Source organism: Cavia porcellus, unplaced genomic scaffold, assembly GCF_034190915.1.
Source record: "Cavia porcellus strain 051 isolate PalLab524CR breed Dunkin Hartley unplaced genomic scaffold, mCavPor4.1 scaffold_17, whole genome shotgun sequence".
NCBI classification, from domain to species: Eukaryota; Metazoa; Chordata; class Mammalia; order Rodentia; family Caviidae; genus Cavia; species Cavia porcellus.
Window position 1 is genome coordinate 33,175,706 of NW_026947500.1, and position 19,356 is coordinate 33,195,061.

A 19,356-nucleotide genomic window follows, 5' to 3' on the forward strand; every position below is an offset into this window, starting at 1 on the left:
TTCTTTTTTTTTTCCTTAGTTCCCTCCTTATTTACAAAACTTTGTTTCTTATCCTTTTATTTTCTTATTTTTTATTTTTTCCCCCACTATTGGTGAGAGCCTAGACTCACCACTGGTGAGTGCAACCACTATGGAAATCAGTGTGAAGATTCTTCATTAACTAGGATTAGAGGTCCCATTTGACCCAGATTTTCCCCTTCTGGGTATCTTCTCGGAAAAATTAAAATCATTCCACAGTGATATATGTGCACCCATGTTTATTACAACACGGTTTGGAATATCTGAATCTTGGAAACAGCCGAGATGCCCACCAGCCGAGGAATGGATAAAAAAGATGTTGGAGTTTTTGTAATACATTGGAGTACTGCACAGCCAGAACGAAGGACAAGCTTGAGACATTTCTAGGTAAATGGATGTGCCTACACTGAAGTGAAGTAAGTGAAACCCACCTGTGTACACATCCCATTGTCTCCCTGCTGTGAAACTGAAAGAATAAAGAAGGACCAAAATGTATAATAGATAGGTGGAATAGGAAGAAATTGTTCTCAAGGAAAGAGGAACTGGGAGGCAATAAAATAAAAAATTTTAAAAATTTAAAAGTAATCTTTACTCATCTTTTTGACATAGTAGTGTCAAATGAACAGCCCACAGAAGTAAAAGCTTTTTAGTGTGCAACAACGAACCAGCTAAAGTTTTCTTGGATTGTTTAGTGTTTTTCGACAGCTTATATAACACATTATATATTCTCATTTAGTTTTCTATGCCCATTTCTTATGCTGTTTTTCATTAAAGCATTGTTTATATTTTTCATTGATAATTAGTACATTTTTAAAGCTTAACCTACAAAATTTATGCCTTATAGGACACATACAAATAAGCAAAATTAGTGTTTCTGTAAAATGCCAAACCCATCCTAGGAATTATGCTTTCCTTTATAGTTACTGTTAGGGATGTCCTGCAACCTATCACTCTGTTTTTCATTAAATACATCTGCGTTGAGCCTTATTTAGAGTAATTGAAAAGGAATAATAGAATATTTTGAAAGAATGACATTTTCTGTAATGACTCTATAAATATTGCTATCAAATGGCATTCTAGGGATTGGTAATAAGTAAATCAGAATTAGCTCGTTCTTTATAAATTAGTTCTGTTTAAATGCTTCAAATCCATTTATCTTAATTTTAAAAAACATTTGTAGGTCTGGGGCTTTAGCTCAGCGGAGTGAATGTCTGCCTGGCAAGTGCAAGGCCATGAGTTCAATCCCCAGTACACAACAAAACAAAACCAACAGGAAAAAAGGTTGTATCTCTCTGAAGATGTTAGCAGATATTGTCTGTGAAAAATTGGTTAGCTGGGACACCACTGTGTTTCTGATACAATTATAATGAGCCCATAAGATTTATTTCTGTGGTTTTATAAATAGATATTTAGAGAAAGAAATAATAGTGAAACAGTTAAACTGTACCGAACATAGCGAGAATCGTTAACCAGTTCTATCTATATGATGCAATATTCCCCTCCCCCTGCAGAGATTTAAGTTTACTGAAAACATTTTACTTTAAATTAATTTGAGGAAAGCAGGACTGATTTAGAGGAGTTAATGTCTTGCAAGCTCTTACACTTCTGAAGCAATTTTACAGATGCTGTCAGGGAAAGATAAATCATTAAGATACACAACCACAGTTTCCTGTTTTGGATTTGTTTTAATTGACATAGCAACAATAGTGCTTACATATTTGAAGGCTGCCAGAAAAAAAGAGCAGTTGTAGATGCTCCTTCGTTTCAGGAGGCAGCTTGAGTAATTTCAAGAGAAGGAGTAGTTGGGAGTATGTGGGAGAAAGTAGGAAGGGAAGGTGCGGGTCAAAGGTGGACACAAGTTGTCCTGAAAGCAGCTTTTAGCTTGCATTTAAGAGATCTTTTTAGCTAGTACAGAAGTATCCAACTAAGAAATAAACTACTTTCACTCATGAGACTTTTCATCTCTGTGGTTATTTTGTTTTTAAAATGTAGGTTGAAGAAGGAACTAAAAATATTCGGCTAGGTTCACTAATTGGCTTGATGGTTGAAGAAGGAAAAGATTGGAAACACGTTGAAATTCCCAAAGATGTAGGTCCTCCACCACCAGTTTCGAAACCATCAGTTCCTGGCCCCTCACCAGAACCACAGGTTTCTCTGTCTGTAAAGAAGGGGCATCCACCTGGTGCATTGCAGTGAGTATGTTTATTTGAAAGATGATTAAAAACAATATTATGACCATTCTTAAGACTTTTAATCATTATTATATTCAAGGCATCTTTGTACATTAAATAGGAAGTTAGCAATCTTGCCTTTTTTTCTCTCTCTTAGAACGCTGAGACCTAGGGTGACTGGTTTGTTATCATTGTTCATTCAGTAAACAGTTTCTGAATACCCGCTGTGTTCAGGTGCCTGGACAGCTTTGCTTGCTTAAAGGAGAACAAAACAGTCTGTGTCCACATTGAGCTTGAATTAGGTTTTACAATTTCAGAATGGCATTCAGTGTACCAGACTTCCTTATTGTGTTCCCATTCATGGAGTTCTAATTACTATAACATGAATTCTGTTTTCCAATGTATAACTGGCAAGAGAAAATTAACAATTTAACATGTGTTCCTTTTAAGACTTTTGAATTTGAGATTCTGACACATGAAGATCAAGTGTTCTGTAATAAAATTGATACTTAGTAAACATTTTACTGTTTAAATCTCTGAAAATTCTAAAATGTTTCTTTTAATATTCTCTAAGTATATGAAATTAATTTATGTTAAGAAATTTGTCATAGAGAACTGCTTCTGTACTTAAAAAATGCAGAGCCTTTATTACTTTAGTTATTGTCAACTCTGGTCAGTAAAACATTCATGTTTTCCATGTATCAGTATGAAGGATTTTTTGCTTTGTTATTTTTAATCAACTTAGGGTTTGTACATATTTATAAGGTGTAAATCTATAATTTGTAGACAGAAAGTAAGAGTCCTGGGCTTTGTCTCCTTTTATTTTCCCTTCATTTACTATGAAAATCAGAAAGTCTCATCATCGTGTTTTACTTAATGATACTGTATTGTCTTCATGCAAAGATAAGTGCATGCTCTACAGTCCCACTCTGTTAAAAAGTGACTAACCTGTGAATGTGCGCAATTTGGCCTACATAGTGATTTTTTTAAAATAAAAAGTTTTGAATTGGTTTTTTTTTACTGAACTTATATAAAAATATAAAACTTTTGAGTTTCTCTTTAAAGATTTCATAATACTAGACACTTGTCAACTTGCGCTACTTTCCTGAGATAACAGCAAATTGTACTTTTCTGTTTACTAATTTTAAACTTTCAGACCCACTTGTTTCTGTTACATTGTTTGTCTAAATATGTAGTCACTTATGTTTGTTACGTTGCTTAAAGGTCTTAAGTGAAGACAGACACTTAGTAGCCATAGGAACTTGGTGCCCCTGCTTGTTTGTCCACACACTCAGTATAATTGTTTCTCTGTTCTCTTACTCTTCTGAAATATATGTAAAATAAAAATATTTTCATGTAAAACCACAGATTTTAGAAAATATATAAATGAGACAACTCAGTAGCAATAAATGAACCCAATTAAAAATGGACAATGGCCTTAGACATTTCTCCTACGAAGATAAACAGATAGCTGGTATATACATGGAAAACATACTCAGGATCATTAATTGCTGGTGATATACAAATCCAAATCCTAATGAGACACCACTCCAAACTGTTAGTGTGGCTGTTACTAAAAAACAACAACAGAAACAAAAAATGGCAGCATATAACAAATAGTGAGGCTGTGGAGAAACTTTAGCTCTTGCTGGTGAGAATGTGAAATAGTACAGCTGTATTGAAAACAGTATGACATTTTGTCAGAAAAGAGTTACTGCAACAAGTCTACTATTAAATATAGTCAAAGAAGACATCAGTACTTACACATCTGCATTCACTATTTATAGCGCTATACATAATAGCAAAATGGTAGAAACAACTCATGTGTTGAATATGCTGTGCCTATTCCTGAAATGTATTTCAGCCTTAACAGAAAGGACATTCTAGTACTTGCTGTGACATGGATAAACCTCGAAGCCAGGCTGAGGAAAATTAAGCCAATCACAGACGCACATACATTGTGTGATTCCTCTGACACAAAATATAAAATACATGATGAGATCAGCGGAGACAGAATAATAAGGGACTGGGAGGAAGGAGGAATGGGAAGTTATTATTTAATGAATTTACAATTTCAATGGAAAGATGAAAAGGTTTTGGAGATGAATGATGGTGATGGTTGCACAACAGTGTAATTATACTTAATGCTGCTGAACCATATACCTTAAAATGCTTAAAATTTAAAATTTTCTGTATAGTTCATCATGAGGAATATATCAACAGTATAGTTAGATCTTCAGTGATGTGTTATGAAGAACCATTGAAATTTAGTTACTTAAAATGTAACTGCATTTTGCTAATGAGTATTTACTCTTACTAAAAGAATAAGTAAATAGTTAATTTTTATGAAAATGTTTTGAAAGTAAAATAAAAGAGAAGTACAGATGAATTTATTTGACTGTGACCGTCTTTAATTTTAGTATTTTGAGTTTCTAATTATCCCTGAAACTTTTGACATTTAGATCTATTTGAATCAATGGAAATGTTAATTAGTTCCATTAAGTTCCATGTTTTCTTCTTAGGTTCCGTTTAAGTCCAGCTGCGCGCAACATTCTGGAGAAACATGCACTGGATGCCAGCCAGGGCACAGCAACCGGCCCTCGGGGGATATTCACTAAAGAGTATGTGTGTGCTTTCTGTAATAATCAATTCCATTATTTATCTTTTTTGAAAGATTTTTAAAAGAGCTTATTCAGTGTTTAGATTTAAAAGGAGATACACTGTTCCTTTGTGCTTTTAATTGCTTTTTTCCATGTAAATTGTATTCTATGCAAGTGTTGTTTTCTGAATAATTGCCACAGTATTGAAGAACATTTCTAATTTAGTTTATAACTCAGCCAGATCCTTAAAAATGGTGATTAATGCAGAAAACTAGAGTGCAAAACAGAGAAATTTTATACTGTTTCAAGTTTGTATTAAGTCATCACACAAGTACATTTAAATTTCTAAAACATAGAAATGTATTTTTAAAACTAATATAGCTCTTATCTATTTGAATTGTATTCATTTGTTTCAAAGTAAGTTGGTTCTCTTTGGATTTTTTTCCTAGTCCATTGATCTATTTCTCCATGAGTTAGTACCATTTTTTTAGCACCATTCTTTTAATTATAAAAGTTTTATAGTATGCTTTAAAATCTGATAGAGATACCATTTCTTTCGATTGCTCTTTTTCTATAAACTAGTTTTATTGTTGTGTTATTACTTTATTCCTCCAAATGAATTTTAAGCAAATCTTCAAGCTCCACTGATAAGGATGGGGAAAACTTTTATGGGATTGTATTTAATTAACTTTGCAAGAACTGGCATCTTTATGATAATGAGTCTTCCTATTTCAAGAAATGGGTACATCTTTCCAATTGGCTAAACCTTTGAGTCATTTAAGAGTGTATAAAGTCTCCATTGGAGACATATTAACTCTCCATTGGGACTTAATATAAGAGAGAAGATAGAATAAACAAATAGACTTGTGAACACTATAGTAATGTGTGGCACATTCCTTTGTTCATAGTCGTATTAAATATTTTAAACTGAACTAATTTCAAAGCAGTATTGTCATTCCATGTTTGACTAATACTGATAAGAAATAGTAATATTGGCCTGAACTTTGATAAGTTGGGATAAATCAAAAGGTATGAAATTATAAGTGACAGTGCTGAACTAGGCAAATTGACTTTCTTTACTGATTTGCTGTTCATGAGAGTATTGATTTACTGTTGGGTATTTCTTTATTTAAAGCAGTTAGCTTTATTTCTTATTTCTCCTCATTTCTCTATACCAGTGATGGCAAACTTTTTAGAGACGAGTGCCAAACTGCAATCCAAAGCCCACTTCTTTCTCACAAAATGCCAACACTGCAATTAAACCTGAATACTAAGGTTTTAGTTTAGAACAAACAGCTTATGCAGTAGCATCCTTTGTCTTAAATGAAAAACAATACAAATGCTACAGGTTCAAAAATATGGCCTTTTGTAACCAAATGTGTGTGTGTGTGTGTGTTTGTGTGTTTCTGTTTCTGTTTCTGTTATATACACACTGGATAGTTCATTGCATACCACATGTGTTGGAAATCTGCTGTCCTGCAAGCTACTAAAAGAATGTGCTAAACCATGGAATTTTTAGTTGGAAGACTTAAAGGTTCACTTACCCATAAAAAACTAAAATTAAAAATCCTGACAGCCAGTCAAGGCTAGTGTCTTTACCCACATCAGTGTTCATCTAGTACTTACAGCTTTTATTTTGCTAATTATTTATCAATGTATGCCATAGTAGAATTCTGTGGAAAGGGGAGAGAACAACCATCTCCATAAAAAGGTAGATCTGCCCTGCCAGTGATTCTGAGGGACAGATGAAGAATCTGCATTTAATTCATCATTGAAGATTTGGTGAAGTATAAAATAATCACAACTGTGCTTAGAATGATCAGTTTTCCAAATTTCTATGGGAGAAATTGGGACAGAAAACTATGATAAGGAAGTAAATACTAAGCTTGTAAAGTAATCTAATTTAAGAGATCATAAATTTTTTACATGGACGTGTGTCAAAGAAGTAAAAGGGAGATTCTGAAGCACATCATAACAATGAAATGCAAAAGCCCTTGTAAACAACTGAACATAGAACATAGGCTAGGGTGGCAGCAGTCAAGGAATGACTTGGAGATTCTGGTCTGTGTGGTGAAAACATTGGTTCAGAAACTGAAGTAAATAATTTTGGGGCTGCCTTTGTCTTGGTAGAGTGAGTTATGTTTGAAGCTTACTGTTAGCTTTACAATCCCTCAGGATTAGGATGAGTAAAGCAAAGATGTGTCACAGGAGATAGTTGGGACTAGACAGGGAGGTGTGGTAGGTGATAAAGCAGTGTAGTTGAGATTGCCCATCATCAAACTATTGAGAAGGTTCAAGTGGGGGGATGGATGAAAAGTCAAGGAAGAGACTAATAGTTAGACCGTGACTTACTAGTTTTCTTTTTTTTTTTTTTTTTTTTTTTTTTTTTGGTCTTTTTCGTTTTTATCGGTACCAGGGATCGAACTCACGACTGCCTGCTTGGAACGCAGGTGCTTATGCCGCTGAGCTAAATCCCCAGCCCCCTGACTTACTAGTTTTCTGAATTTCTTCTGTAGGAAGCATTTTTCTGAATCAACAGAAGACCCTGTTTTTTTTTAATCAGGGCAGGTATTTTTTTTAGTCTGGCTAGGATTTCGGTTCATGACATAGGTCTTACAGGGATTCTGTTGATAGACATGTAAGTATAATCGCAGTCAACAGTACTTATGGGTATAAATGCCATATCAGAATTAAAAGTATAAGAAGTAATCTTTTCAAAAGCCCACAAAGATTCATAAGATACTTCCCTAGGATGCAAACTTACTGTTCTCCAGTCACCATGACCAGGTGATAGCTTACTTTTGAAAACCAGCATTGCTACTAGATACGTTCCTATTTCTCTTTATATGATGAGTAGAAAGGCCTTTGTCAGGGGATCTCACATTTAGCTTTCAATTAGATAGATCCTATGTCTTTATTCAATTCCAGAGTTGCTGTTAATCTCAGATAGGCTTATTTAATTCCGTAACAGTCTGTTGTTAGGAGAAAACTGCTATAGTTTGCACTTAATTTGCATAGCATGTACATAAGTATTGGCAAAGGTATAGAAAATGTGCTGGCTTTGGGCTGGCTCTGGAGTTTGAAACCAGCCCTGACAGCTACTAGCTGCCTCCCTCACCAGCTTTCTCTCTTAACTCTCTCCACTTCGTGTGTGTCCTCCTTCAGTGCTGTCTTCCTGCTGCTCTTTCCTGCCTTTCCACTTGTTCTTCCCTCTTCCTGGAAAGATACTTCTTTCAGCTCTTGATCTTGCTACTTTACATAATTCTTCACAAATACCTTCTCAATCCTTCTCTGGCCATGAGTTTAAAGTTACCCTGTTTCTAATCCATTGCTCTTTCTCTTATTATTCTGCTTTGGTTTTTTTATTTCAGAAAAATCACTAGCATATTGATTGTTCATATAATGATATATAATATGTAACAATGTGTAATATGTAATAATACGATGGGCGTTGTCCTTTTTAACCTGGAATCACCCTACATCTAGAGTAGCATAGAGATACTTGAAAAATTATTATGCTTAAACATTAAATTTCACCACTGTGAGCCTACTCATCTGTAAATTAAGATTACATAACATAAGCACTTACTTGACATACAATACGATTATTTTGCCACTTTTACCCTTTTTGTATACTAAGGGATCTACTATGATGTAGCATTTTAGATTTGTATGTCAGTATGACCTCTCATCTAAATATCAGTTCATTAGTTTTGAAATAAATTAGGCCCAGGGATTTAGCTCAGTGGCATAAGTGTCTGCCTGGTAAGTGTAAGGTCATGAGTTCAATACCTGGTACCAAAAAAAAAAGTAAATTAGTCACACTTAATGCAAAGTTCGTATATCTCTTTCTGGATTTCATATAAAGCACAGGTCCTCTTTCCTGACAACTAAATCAGTGCACATTGAAGTGTCTCTTTAATGTTATAGCCCAGGTTAGAGCACCCTTGCCTTTGTTACTTTTTTGTTATGGGTAACAAGTTTCAACCTTCTCGGCACCGTGAGTACCTGTTGGCTACCTAACAGTTGCGTAGGTCAGAAGACTGAGCACAGTGTGACTCATGTCTCACAGGGCTAAAATCCAGGCATCGTCCAAGCAGGGTCTCATGAAGGTTGGAATCCTCTTCCTGTTTGTGGCTTTCATACTCCCTAAGCCCTTGCTACCTATTTTTGTTTATTTGTTTGTTTGTTTGTTTGTACAGGGGATGAACTCATGACTGCGTTTGCAAGGCATGCGCCTATGCCTATGCCACTGAACTAAATACCGGCCTTGCTGCCTGTTAATCAGGTGCTGCTGTCACCTCCTAGAGGTCAGCTTCCTTTGGATTCTGCCCCAGTGATTGTCTCAGTGTGACTATTTGCTTTAAGGCCAGCAGTTGAATTGCTTTCAACCCATAGTTCTTGAGAGGCTCAGTTCCTTCTTCCCTGTTATGTCCTGTCCTCCAAGATAATTTGCCTTTTGATTAACTTGAAGTCGACTGATTTGGAATCTGAGTCACATATACAGAGTCACATCAACCTTGTCACATAATGTAACCTAATCGTGGCAGTGATACCTGTCATATTCACAGGCTAGGGTCATACAGGGAATTGGTAGCAAACATATGGCACACGTGTCAACAGTGGACCGTATCACGGAAAGCTCTAAAGGATTTACCATCACTGATACAGCCTAACAGTACTGGAATGACTTTAGAAGTCTGCCTGTGATGCTGCTGTAAGATAATTAAATAAGAGATTGTGTCAACAGATGCTAAGTATTTCCCTTTATGGTTTTGATTTGGTGATGCCGTAAGTGGAACAATAATAAAATATAAGCTGTGTTTGAGAAACTTTTTAAACTAGAAGTTACCTTTAGCTTTGTATTGCCCTAAATTTTTTGCTATATTATATATAGCAAACTTGTAAAAACAATTTTAGCTGGAGCATGGTGGCTTGTACCCATGATCCTAGCACTCTGGAGGCTGAGGCAGGAGAATCACTGGGAGCTTGAGGCCAGCCTCGGCTATACAGTGAATTCAAGGCAGCCTGAGCTGCATAGTCTCAAAAGACAAAAAAAAAAGAAAAGCTTTTTTTTTTTTTCTTTCTGAAAAGCTGTTTTTAAAAATGTATTACTTTTCCCCATTATAACTTAGTACAATGAATCGAGAACGTGGCCTATGTTTAGTTACCTATACTGTTTAAAAAATACAGATAATTTTGTTTTTTGAAATAATACAAAAGTAAATCTGTAGCTGGTTACTTTTCATTCTAAGTGATGCAATGAGTTAGGTTTTTCATGTTAGGTAGTGCTAGTTGCATATTCAGCAAATTAAGTATTGTAATTTTCTGGCCATAAAAAAGCTCATTTGCCCTAGAATAAATAATGCTTTAGAAAATAGCTTAATGAAAACCATCGATAAAATAAATTTCATACTTTCTGAATGCTGTGTGAAAATTACTTCACAAGCATAATGAAAGCATGCTTTAATTAGTGAATTGTTCTTACATTCAACTCCCAGCAAAAAGACTAATTTGCTTTTTAAAAATTAGCGTCTATTCCCAGTATTTTGATAAAATTTTGTTTTTTAGTTATTGAAAATGTACATAGCATTGGATAACCAGCAGAGCATGTTGGAAAAGGATTTCCTTTTTTAGCTCAAGTAATTGATTTTGCATTATATGCTTTACAACTGTATTTCTGTATCTTCCCTTCACATTTTGCCTCCATTTTCTAAAGACTGTCTTATATTCTTTGTTGCTAATAACCACAGTTATCTAATTTGCTTTTGTTCCCAGAGATGCTCTCAACCTGGTGAAATTGAAACAGACAGGCAAGATCACCGAGTCCAGGCCAGCCCCAGCTCCTCCCTCCACTCCCACAGCATCTGTAGCCCCGCAGGCCACTGCTGCGCCATCTTATCCTCGTCCAATGATCCCACCAGTATCGACTCCTGGCCAGCCTAATGCTGTGGTAATGTCCTCTGAGTAAGACTTTTATTTTTCAGATAAGAAAAAAAATAAAAACAATTACTGTATATTTTACAAATAATTTTATCAATCCATTTTAGTAATAGTTTATACATTTATGAAAAACAGTTCTCCAAATGCTTTTCTTGCAAATTTCCTAGCATAAACATGTTTGTGTGTACAGATTAAATTCCAAGGAGAAATTATGCCTGGATTTTAGGTGTACCACAGGGTCCACAGTCTCAGTACCTCATGTTACTATTCTGTAATGATGGCATTTGTCCTCATATTTAATAATTGATAGATGACCCTAGTTCCTTTTTATAGATGTGTTTTATTCTTTGACTAGGAGATTAATAGTCTAGCTACATAGACTGATGCTTTTCTTCTTTGCTGTGTGCACTGTAACAGCTGTTTTTTATTTTCAAATTATTCCATTTTTCCTCCCCATGTCTTTTCCCTTGTACCTCTCACAACACTTGTATGTCCCATCAAAGGGAATGCAAGATAATTGGGTTTATTTAATAATAAATAGGCACTCAAAATGAAAAGAAGTAAAATAAACCAACACTGGTTTCACTACTAGAGAAAAACCTTTTATTACAATATTTTGAAAGAATTGAGAACAGTACAGATTTCATAGGAAACAAATTTTTAATGTACATCAGTGATTTATAACACAAAAATTTTTCTGTGTCAGCAGATCTTTTTTTAAAAAGTAGGTTATTCAAATTAGGAGGGTAAACCTTACTTTCAAATTCTAATCCCGTGCATAAAGGATTTATTCTATTTGATCAAGCACTTTGCTAATGTAAGAGATTATTTGCTTAAAAAATCAGCTATATCTTTGGCTACTTTATATTATCCTTAGCTGATTATAATCGTCTCCCAAAGTAAAGTGAAGGAGAATGAAAGAACTAAATGAAATTTAAAGTCTATTGTGTTTTTATGAGAGAGGGTCAGGGACTAGAATGAAAAGCTGTCAGTAAAGTCGCAGGAAGATATTCTTTCAGTCATACTTTATAGTTTGAATTCCTAGGAAATAAGATACTTGTGATTTTTTTCAAATTACAAACCAAGATACAGTTAATTTGGCACATTATCCCTTATATTAAATTATCTTTTTATACTTTATACTATATTTATAAGAATTATTTATATTGACTGGTCTCATTAGGTACTGTTGCATTGTATTACGTGATATTTATAACAAAAGATGGTTACACATTTTGTGTTTTTTGTATGTATATATACAAAATACATGGTATGTGTATATTTATACACATGTCTTCATAAACACATGTGGAAGGAATCATGATTTGGTAGATTTGGGTTTTTTAAATTACCTTAATTATAGTAACATAAAATGTTCCATTTACAACAGAAATTTGAATTTTAAATTGTGCACTGGGATCAGTTCACAAATTTAATTCATTCCTTGAAGATGGCCACACAGTTCTGTTTATCACCTAATGCAGAGTTCACAAACAAAAACAAAATTTTGTTGAACACATCTCTTTGGGAACCTGATTATTCACAAATCAAAGCATTTTTGAACTGAGGAACTGCTGTATATGCTAAAGCCAGAGGCTTCTCAGATTTCTTACATTCCCCACTTACTATAAAGAATTTTTTAATAGTACTTTTCATGTATTGGTCTTTTAGGTTACAGCCTAGATTTCACCCAGGAAGTTGTTTTGTTTACTTTCTCTATTTGATCTATGTTTTAATGGATACATTGCTGTGCTTTTTGTTTTTTGTAGGGCACATTCACCGAAATCCCTGCTAGCAATATTCGAAGAGTTATTGCCAAGAGGTTAACTGAATCTAAAAGTACTATACCTCACGCATATGCCACAGCTAACTGTGACCTTGGTGCAGTTTTAAAAGTTAGACAAGATCTGGTCAAAGGTTAGTAGAGTTGAGATTCTTGAATGTGGTATGTTATGTTAACTCTCATGAAGTTCTTTATTTACAAAATGCACATTTGTATAGCTTTTAATTTCAGTTTGTAATCTAATTACATTCAAGGTATGTTTTAATACTAGAGAAAATAATTGATTTTGTTTCCCTATAGGATATAAATTGATTCCATAGTATTAAATAAATCACAGATGTATTACCTTTATGCAAAATAGGATTTTGGTTCTGCCTTAGTTTTATTCCAGAATCTCTGTGGTGATGTTTTAATAATTTGCATTCAGTTAATATTCATTCAGCAGGCAAAAAATATTGAATCCAACTCTGCCACGCGCTGAGCTTTACAAATAGTTAGTAGTTATTGTTGTTTTAAGCAAAAATATGCTTAATTTTTTTGTTTGCTTTAACTTTCTCATATATGAATCATTTTGTAAGGACACATGACTGACTTGCTTAAGCTAAATGGTTCTTGATTTTGAATATTTGGTGATACGATATCTGAACAAAACAGTCCTTAACATTTTAGCAAGTTTGAAATCCAAATCTGATTTTAGAATGTTTTAGGTTGTAGTATCTTAACATTACTCTTTATAAAAGTTTTAATTATATATTTCTTCAAAGTGCATTTCCACATTAATAAGTTTGTAGTTGCTCCTCTCAAAAAAATAAAAGTTGCTGAGAGACACCGGGCTTTTAATATGAAGGTTTTATTTTTTATTTTTTCAAATGTATTTGTCTTTTATATGATTTTCTAGCCTTATTGTACTGGTTAGTGCCTTTGGTATAATGATGAATATAAGTGGAACATTTAGTCATTCTTGCCTTGTTCTTGACTGAGGAAAAACATTCAGTCTTTAACATTAGTGGTAGGTGTTTATTAGCTTCTCCTTTACAAGTTGAAGAAATTCCCATTTCTAATTTCTCAAGTTTTATGAACAACTAGATGCTGATTTTTTCAAATGTTTTTGTTCATCTCTTGAGATAATCTTTTCTATTGCAGTTTTTTAAAATAGTGAGTAATATCAGTCACATTCAAATGTTGAATCAGTTAATCATTAACCTTATCAAATATTGTTCGATTCCATTTCTCAAAATTTTGTTAAGAATCTTTTCCATTATGCATGTGAAAAACAGTAGATATCTCTTTTCTTGTGATTTTTTTTTTCCTGGACTTATCAGATCTTTTAGAACTAGTTGGGAAATGTTTTCTCCTCTTTTATACCTTGGAGGAGTTTTGGTAGAATCGATAGTATTTCATTTTTAATTGGTTGGTAGAATTTACCTAAGAAGTTGTCTGGACTTGGAGTTTTTCTTATTCTGAAATCTTTAACTACACATTCCATTATTAAGAGGGTTTTTTTAATTGTGTTTCAGAATCAGATTTTTATGGTGTCGTAGGAAATGTGCTTATGTTGTTTATATGAGCTACCACACTTATTGGCATAAGGGTCACAGTATTATCTTATTACATGTCTCTAGCACTTTTATAATCTGCTGTAGTGTTCCATTTTTCATATTAGTAATTTCTGTCTATCTTGATCTGTCAGACTAGATGCTTATTAATTTCTTCAAAGAACTAGTATTTGGTTTTGTTACCTTTCTCTAGGCTTTCCATGATTTTGATTTTTTTACCAATTTCTGCCTTTACCCTTGTTATTAGGAACCCAGATTATTTTGATTTGTAATTTTAAAGAATATTTTACTTTTAATATGCTTATATTGAAATAGGTTCCTTACAGGTAGCGTACACAGCCATACCTCTGTACTGTGTTTTGATGAGAACAAGCTCTTGTGTCGGTCTCACAGTAACTCAGGAACAGTGCAGAACCCCACATACTCACTGTGACCATCTCACACTTTTTTGCATTTTTAAATGTCAATCAAGGGTCACAAAAAAAAAAGAGTAATATTACAAAGCGCAAAGGGCTTATATATTAGCATGGTAAAATGTGAAAATTCCTTAGAACTTTCACAAATATTTTTAGGTTTTTTTGTTTTTAATGTGAAAAAATCATTTAGTACTCACTGGTTTTGTCATTTTTCACGAGTGCCTGAAGGAATTAGTGATAAGCATCATGGTATGCCTGTAATTGACTCTTGCATTTAAAAAAAAAATCCAGCTCTGCAGTCTGTATTTTTGAAGTGTTTAGCTGCTTACGTTTAATGCAGTGGTTGAAAATCTATTATTAATTAATGGTTATAAGTCCACCTTGTTCTTTGATTTCCAGTGTCTCATCTCCCTTTTTTGCTTCTTGTTGCCTTTTCTGTTAGTGTTTTTTGATGGTTCTGTTTTATTTTTACTTTATCCCCTCATACCCTACTGTCTTTGTAGTGACTCCCTAGAGTTTGCAGTGTTCATATTGAACTTAGCACAGTTTATTTTTGGCATGCAGACACCGTTACCAATACCTTTGTTTTTCTTCTCCATTTTTTTATGCTGTTATTGCCACATTATACTTTTTTTTGTGGTGGAAGCCCAGAATGGGTGTTTTAATGTTTTTGTTTTATCAAGTCAATTATGTTTTAAAGAGTTTTTAAATGAGAAGAACAGTCTTGTTATATTTATCTACAGTTTTCCTATTTTCTGTTTCTGTTACTTATTTTTTATATAGCTCTAAGGTGCTTTTTGCTATCATTCTTACTAAAGAATTTCTTTAGTTTCTTATACTGCAGTTTGCCTGGCAAATTTTGTCTGCAGAATTCTATTTTTCCATTACTGTTTTCCATTCCTTTAAAATTTTAATTGTGGTATAGTGTACCTAACATAAAACTTACATTTCAAGTGTGCGGTTAATTCCATAGCATTAAGTACATTCGTATTCTTGTGCAGCCTTCATCACCATCCTTCACAGAACACTTTTCATCCTGTAAAACCAAAATGCCAGCTGTGAAATAATACTCCCCTTTCTTCTCTCCGTCCCGCCCCTGAAAACCATCACTGTACTTTCTGCCCATTCAAATTTGGCTCCCATTAGTACTTCATGTGAGTGGAATCATGTAGTACATGCCCCTTTACTGGCTTCTTATTTCACTTAGTATAATGTCTTCAGGGATTATTCATGTTGAAATAGCTTGTGTCAGAATAGCCGTTTAACACTGAATGATTTATCCCTGTGTGTGTGTGTGTGTGTGTGTGTGTGTGTGTGTGTGTGTGCGCCATAGTTTGTTCATCTACTCAACACCTCATGCTTGAGTTGCTTCAACCTGTTTGTTGTTGTAAATGATGCTGCTAGGAACATAAATGTACAAATCTCTCTTTGTGTCTTTGCTTTTAAATTTTGGGATATAGCCCCGGAAGCAGATTTGCTGAGTAATCTGGTAATTCTACTTTGAATTTTTGAGGAACCACCAGTATGGTCCACCATTTTGAATTTTCATAGACAGTGTAAAGAGGCTCTAATTTCTTCATATCTTCAAAAACAGTGGCTGCTTTCTCTTTCTTTGTTTTTTAGAATAGCCATCTTAGAGGATGTGTCTCCTTCATTTTTTTTTTTCCTTTTAAATTGGTACTGGGACTTGAACTCATGACTGCACACTTGCAAGGCAGGCGCTTATGCTGCTGAGCTAAATCCCCGGCCCCTTTCATTTTTGAAATGTAATTGTGCTAGGTGTACAATTTTGAGTTAATAGTTTTTTTATTCAGTGCTTTTAGATAAGAAAACAGTTATATTATCCCCTGGATTACAAAATATCTGCTGCCATTCTTAATCTTTGTTCCTCTGTGTACATTTCCTCTCACCACCGCCAAATTTGAGTGGCTTGAAGATTTTCTCTGTTAGCAATTTGACTATTACCTACTAGGCTTTTTTCCCTCCCCCCTATTGTAGTTACCCTCCTTATATTTCTCTTGGTTTCTCATATTTGTGGTTTATTGTCTTTCATAAATTTTGGAAAAATTTTCAGCATTATTAACAGTATCATCTGTTTTATGTGCTTTCTTTTTATGTTATTCTGAATTGTACAAAAGGTACTACAAATTTGTTTTGGTTCACTTGTTTTTCCCTCTTTGTCTTTGATTTTGAGTTTGGATAATTTTTAATTGATGTTATTTAAAACTCAGATTCTTTTCTCTGCATTGTTTAAGCTGCAAAAGCTCACGAAAATATACTTTATCTGTGACAGCCTTTATTTCCCTTCTGTTTGAATGTTTTTCATAGTCTTGTTCTCCGGCAATAGTCCTCATCTGTTGAGGCACATTGGACCATACTCTGTCTTCCCCACTCCCATTTTCTGACAGCAGGTAATTTTTTTCCTGTGTCAATCTCTCCTCAGAGCAGATTGTCTCCCTTCACCATTCAGCTCATCCGTTTGCTTTGTGACACAGCCTGCTAATGGACTCAAGAAAGTTACGGTCTTACAATTTGTCCTGCTTTTTCTCTCAGCCTGTTAGGATAGGAACAACAGGCTTGAGCTGTAGGTTTAGAAGTCATCAACTAATAGATGACTGAGTCTTCTGTCTGTGTACTTAAGGATGGGGGTAAAATGAAAAGAGGGGCTGAGAGAGTTATGCGGGGTGAGCAGAATGTGTTCACAAAATATGCTCGCCTGTTTGAATTTGGGCAGATCAAATCTTTTATATACAGTTGTCATGAGAAGTCTCTGAATACTGGAAATCCATTTATATTTAGATTCCCAAAAGGGTATTAAGCACATAAACCAGAACATTTATATATTTCTGAATATCAGAATTAGAAGAGCTATGATATCATGCAGCCAACATATACCAGGATAGCTTGGCAGTAGTTGAGATTTCTGGCAGGTAATTCATCTAATCTCTTTCTAATCTCCAACATACTTTTGGAATGAGCTGTACTCCATGTAAAATACCATCATATTGTAGTAACAGGAAATGTGTTTCTTGACACATACTATTAACTGGATCTTGACTTTAAGTTTTTTTCTCTAAACTGTTAGAAGAAAGAATCAAGTGTGGATTATGTTTTCCAAGCACCCCCATACCCATTGGCAAAAACGAAAGAATAAATCAAGTTATGATCGGCTCTGTAGGGAAGGTGGGGACCCTAGATTTATCTTAAAATCATTATGTATGCTAGGAGGAAATTGATTCAAGTGGATTTGCCATAAATCTAGACAGAGAACTTCATTTTATTCATTGCACTAGGACCTATGCCAGCATTGCTTCATCTTTGGCATTAGCTATATCCTGTCATCTAGATTTAAAAAGCAAGCTGCTGCTTTTATGCAGTGGTCATCTCTTTGTTGGGCACTGTTAGTAAAAAGAAATTTTTGAATACTCACTGTAAATGTATCTGTATGTAATTGTTTCAAGTACTTACATGTACTGTTCTTCTAATCAGTTTCCTGAATGAAGCATGCACAGGATAAGGGGATTTAAAGACAATAAGAAAAAAAATGTATCTTGTAAACTTCCTGGCAATATACAACCCAGAGACCACTTATGTTTTTAGAGACAGAATAGTTGATTATTTGGGTTATTTTCATTCTGTTTATAGTTACATCCTTTAAGTTCTCATAGATGGTATCTGAGTACTTTTTAGATATTGTAATCAAGACTCAGAAATGACTTTTGTGTGTTTGTCTGGTGCTTAGAATTGAAACCAGGACTTTGTACATAGTAAGCATGTTCTCTATCACTAGGCTACACTTCACCCTGATCCCTAGAAATGAACCTTTATTGTTAACACTGATTTTAATGTACTCATTTTCTTTCAGATGACATTAAAGTGTCAGTAAATGATTTTATCATCAAAGCAGCAGCTGTTACTCTTAGGGTAAGTGACAAATGCCAGATACTTTTTGGCTTCTAACAGTCTCATGTCTTGGGATTTTTATAGTAAATGAAACTCTTATTTTTGAATTATAAAAATTTCATAATTGTGTTCAAAATATGCTGTCATTTAATCTTAACTGCCTTGTTTTACTGATGAAGAAACTGAGAGTCAAAGGGCTCCCAAATAAGCCATAACAATATAAAGACTATTCAGTAAATATTAATTGACCCCTATCTTGTGCTAATATATAGTAGAGATACAGAAGCAAACAAGAACCTACCAGTTTTTGCTTTTTTTTTTTTTTTTGTCTTTTTCCTTTTTATCGGTACCAGGGATTGAACTCATGACTGCCTGTTTGCAAGGCAGACGCTTATGCCGCTGAGCTAAATCCCCAGCCCCCGGTTTTTGCTTTTTTGAGATTTATATTGTAGAGAAAACAAATGTGTCAGATGATAAAAGTGTTGAGGAGAAAAAGACAGCAGAATAAGGAGCTACTGAGACAAAATACCCAACACCCAAAGTTAAAGGAGGGAAAGTTTATTCTAGCTTACAGTTTATGGAAGTTTCAGTGTGGAATCAACTGGCTACACAGCAGGGTGATGCTGCAGAGGGGCATTGCCGTGGAGAAACAGTCCATGGCAGAGCAGGCAGCCGATAGGGAAGTGATGCAGCAAAGCAGCAGCAGCAAGGCTCCCTTTCACTTCCATCCCATCTGGGCTACATGGCTTCTGGGTGGTGCCCCCCACACCACCCACGTGGACCTTCCCATTATCAACACCCAGAACCATGCTAAATCAGTCAGTGGAGCAATTCAATTATCACCCACCCTTAGTCGGTATTCACATACCCTAGATCCAGCCAGTTTGAAAAAGACCCACCAGTGAGCACATGAGGCTTTGGGAGAGCATCCAGCTACAAGCCATGACAGGGCCTAAAATAACTAGG

General features: G+C 34.6%; 1 protein-coding gene across 2 annotated transcripts in view; it reads left to right on the forward strand.

Annotated features, from left to right (window-relative positions):
• The window catches only part of Pdhx (pyruvate dehydrogenase complex component X), a 63,361-nt gene that overhangs the window by 30,302 nt on the left and 13,703 nt on the right, over window positions 1-19,356 (forward strand). For both annotated transcript variants that reach the window (XM_063227763.1, XM_063227764.1), the window contains 5 exons: window positions 2,011-2,210; window positions 4,712-4,810; window positions 10,568-10,742; window positions 12,502-12,649; window positions 18,353-18,411. In XM_063227763.1, the coding sequence (XP_063083833.1) occupies window positions 2,011-2,210; window positions 4,712-4,810; window positions 10,568-10,742; window positions 12,502-12,649; window positions 18,353-18,411 (681 nt within the window). The remainder of the gene's footprint in view (window positions 1-2,010; window positions 2,211-4,711; window positions 4,811-10,567; window positions 10,743-12,501; window positions 12,650-18,352; window positions 18,412-19,356) is intronic.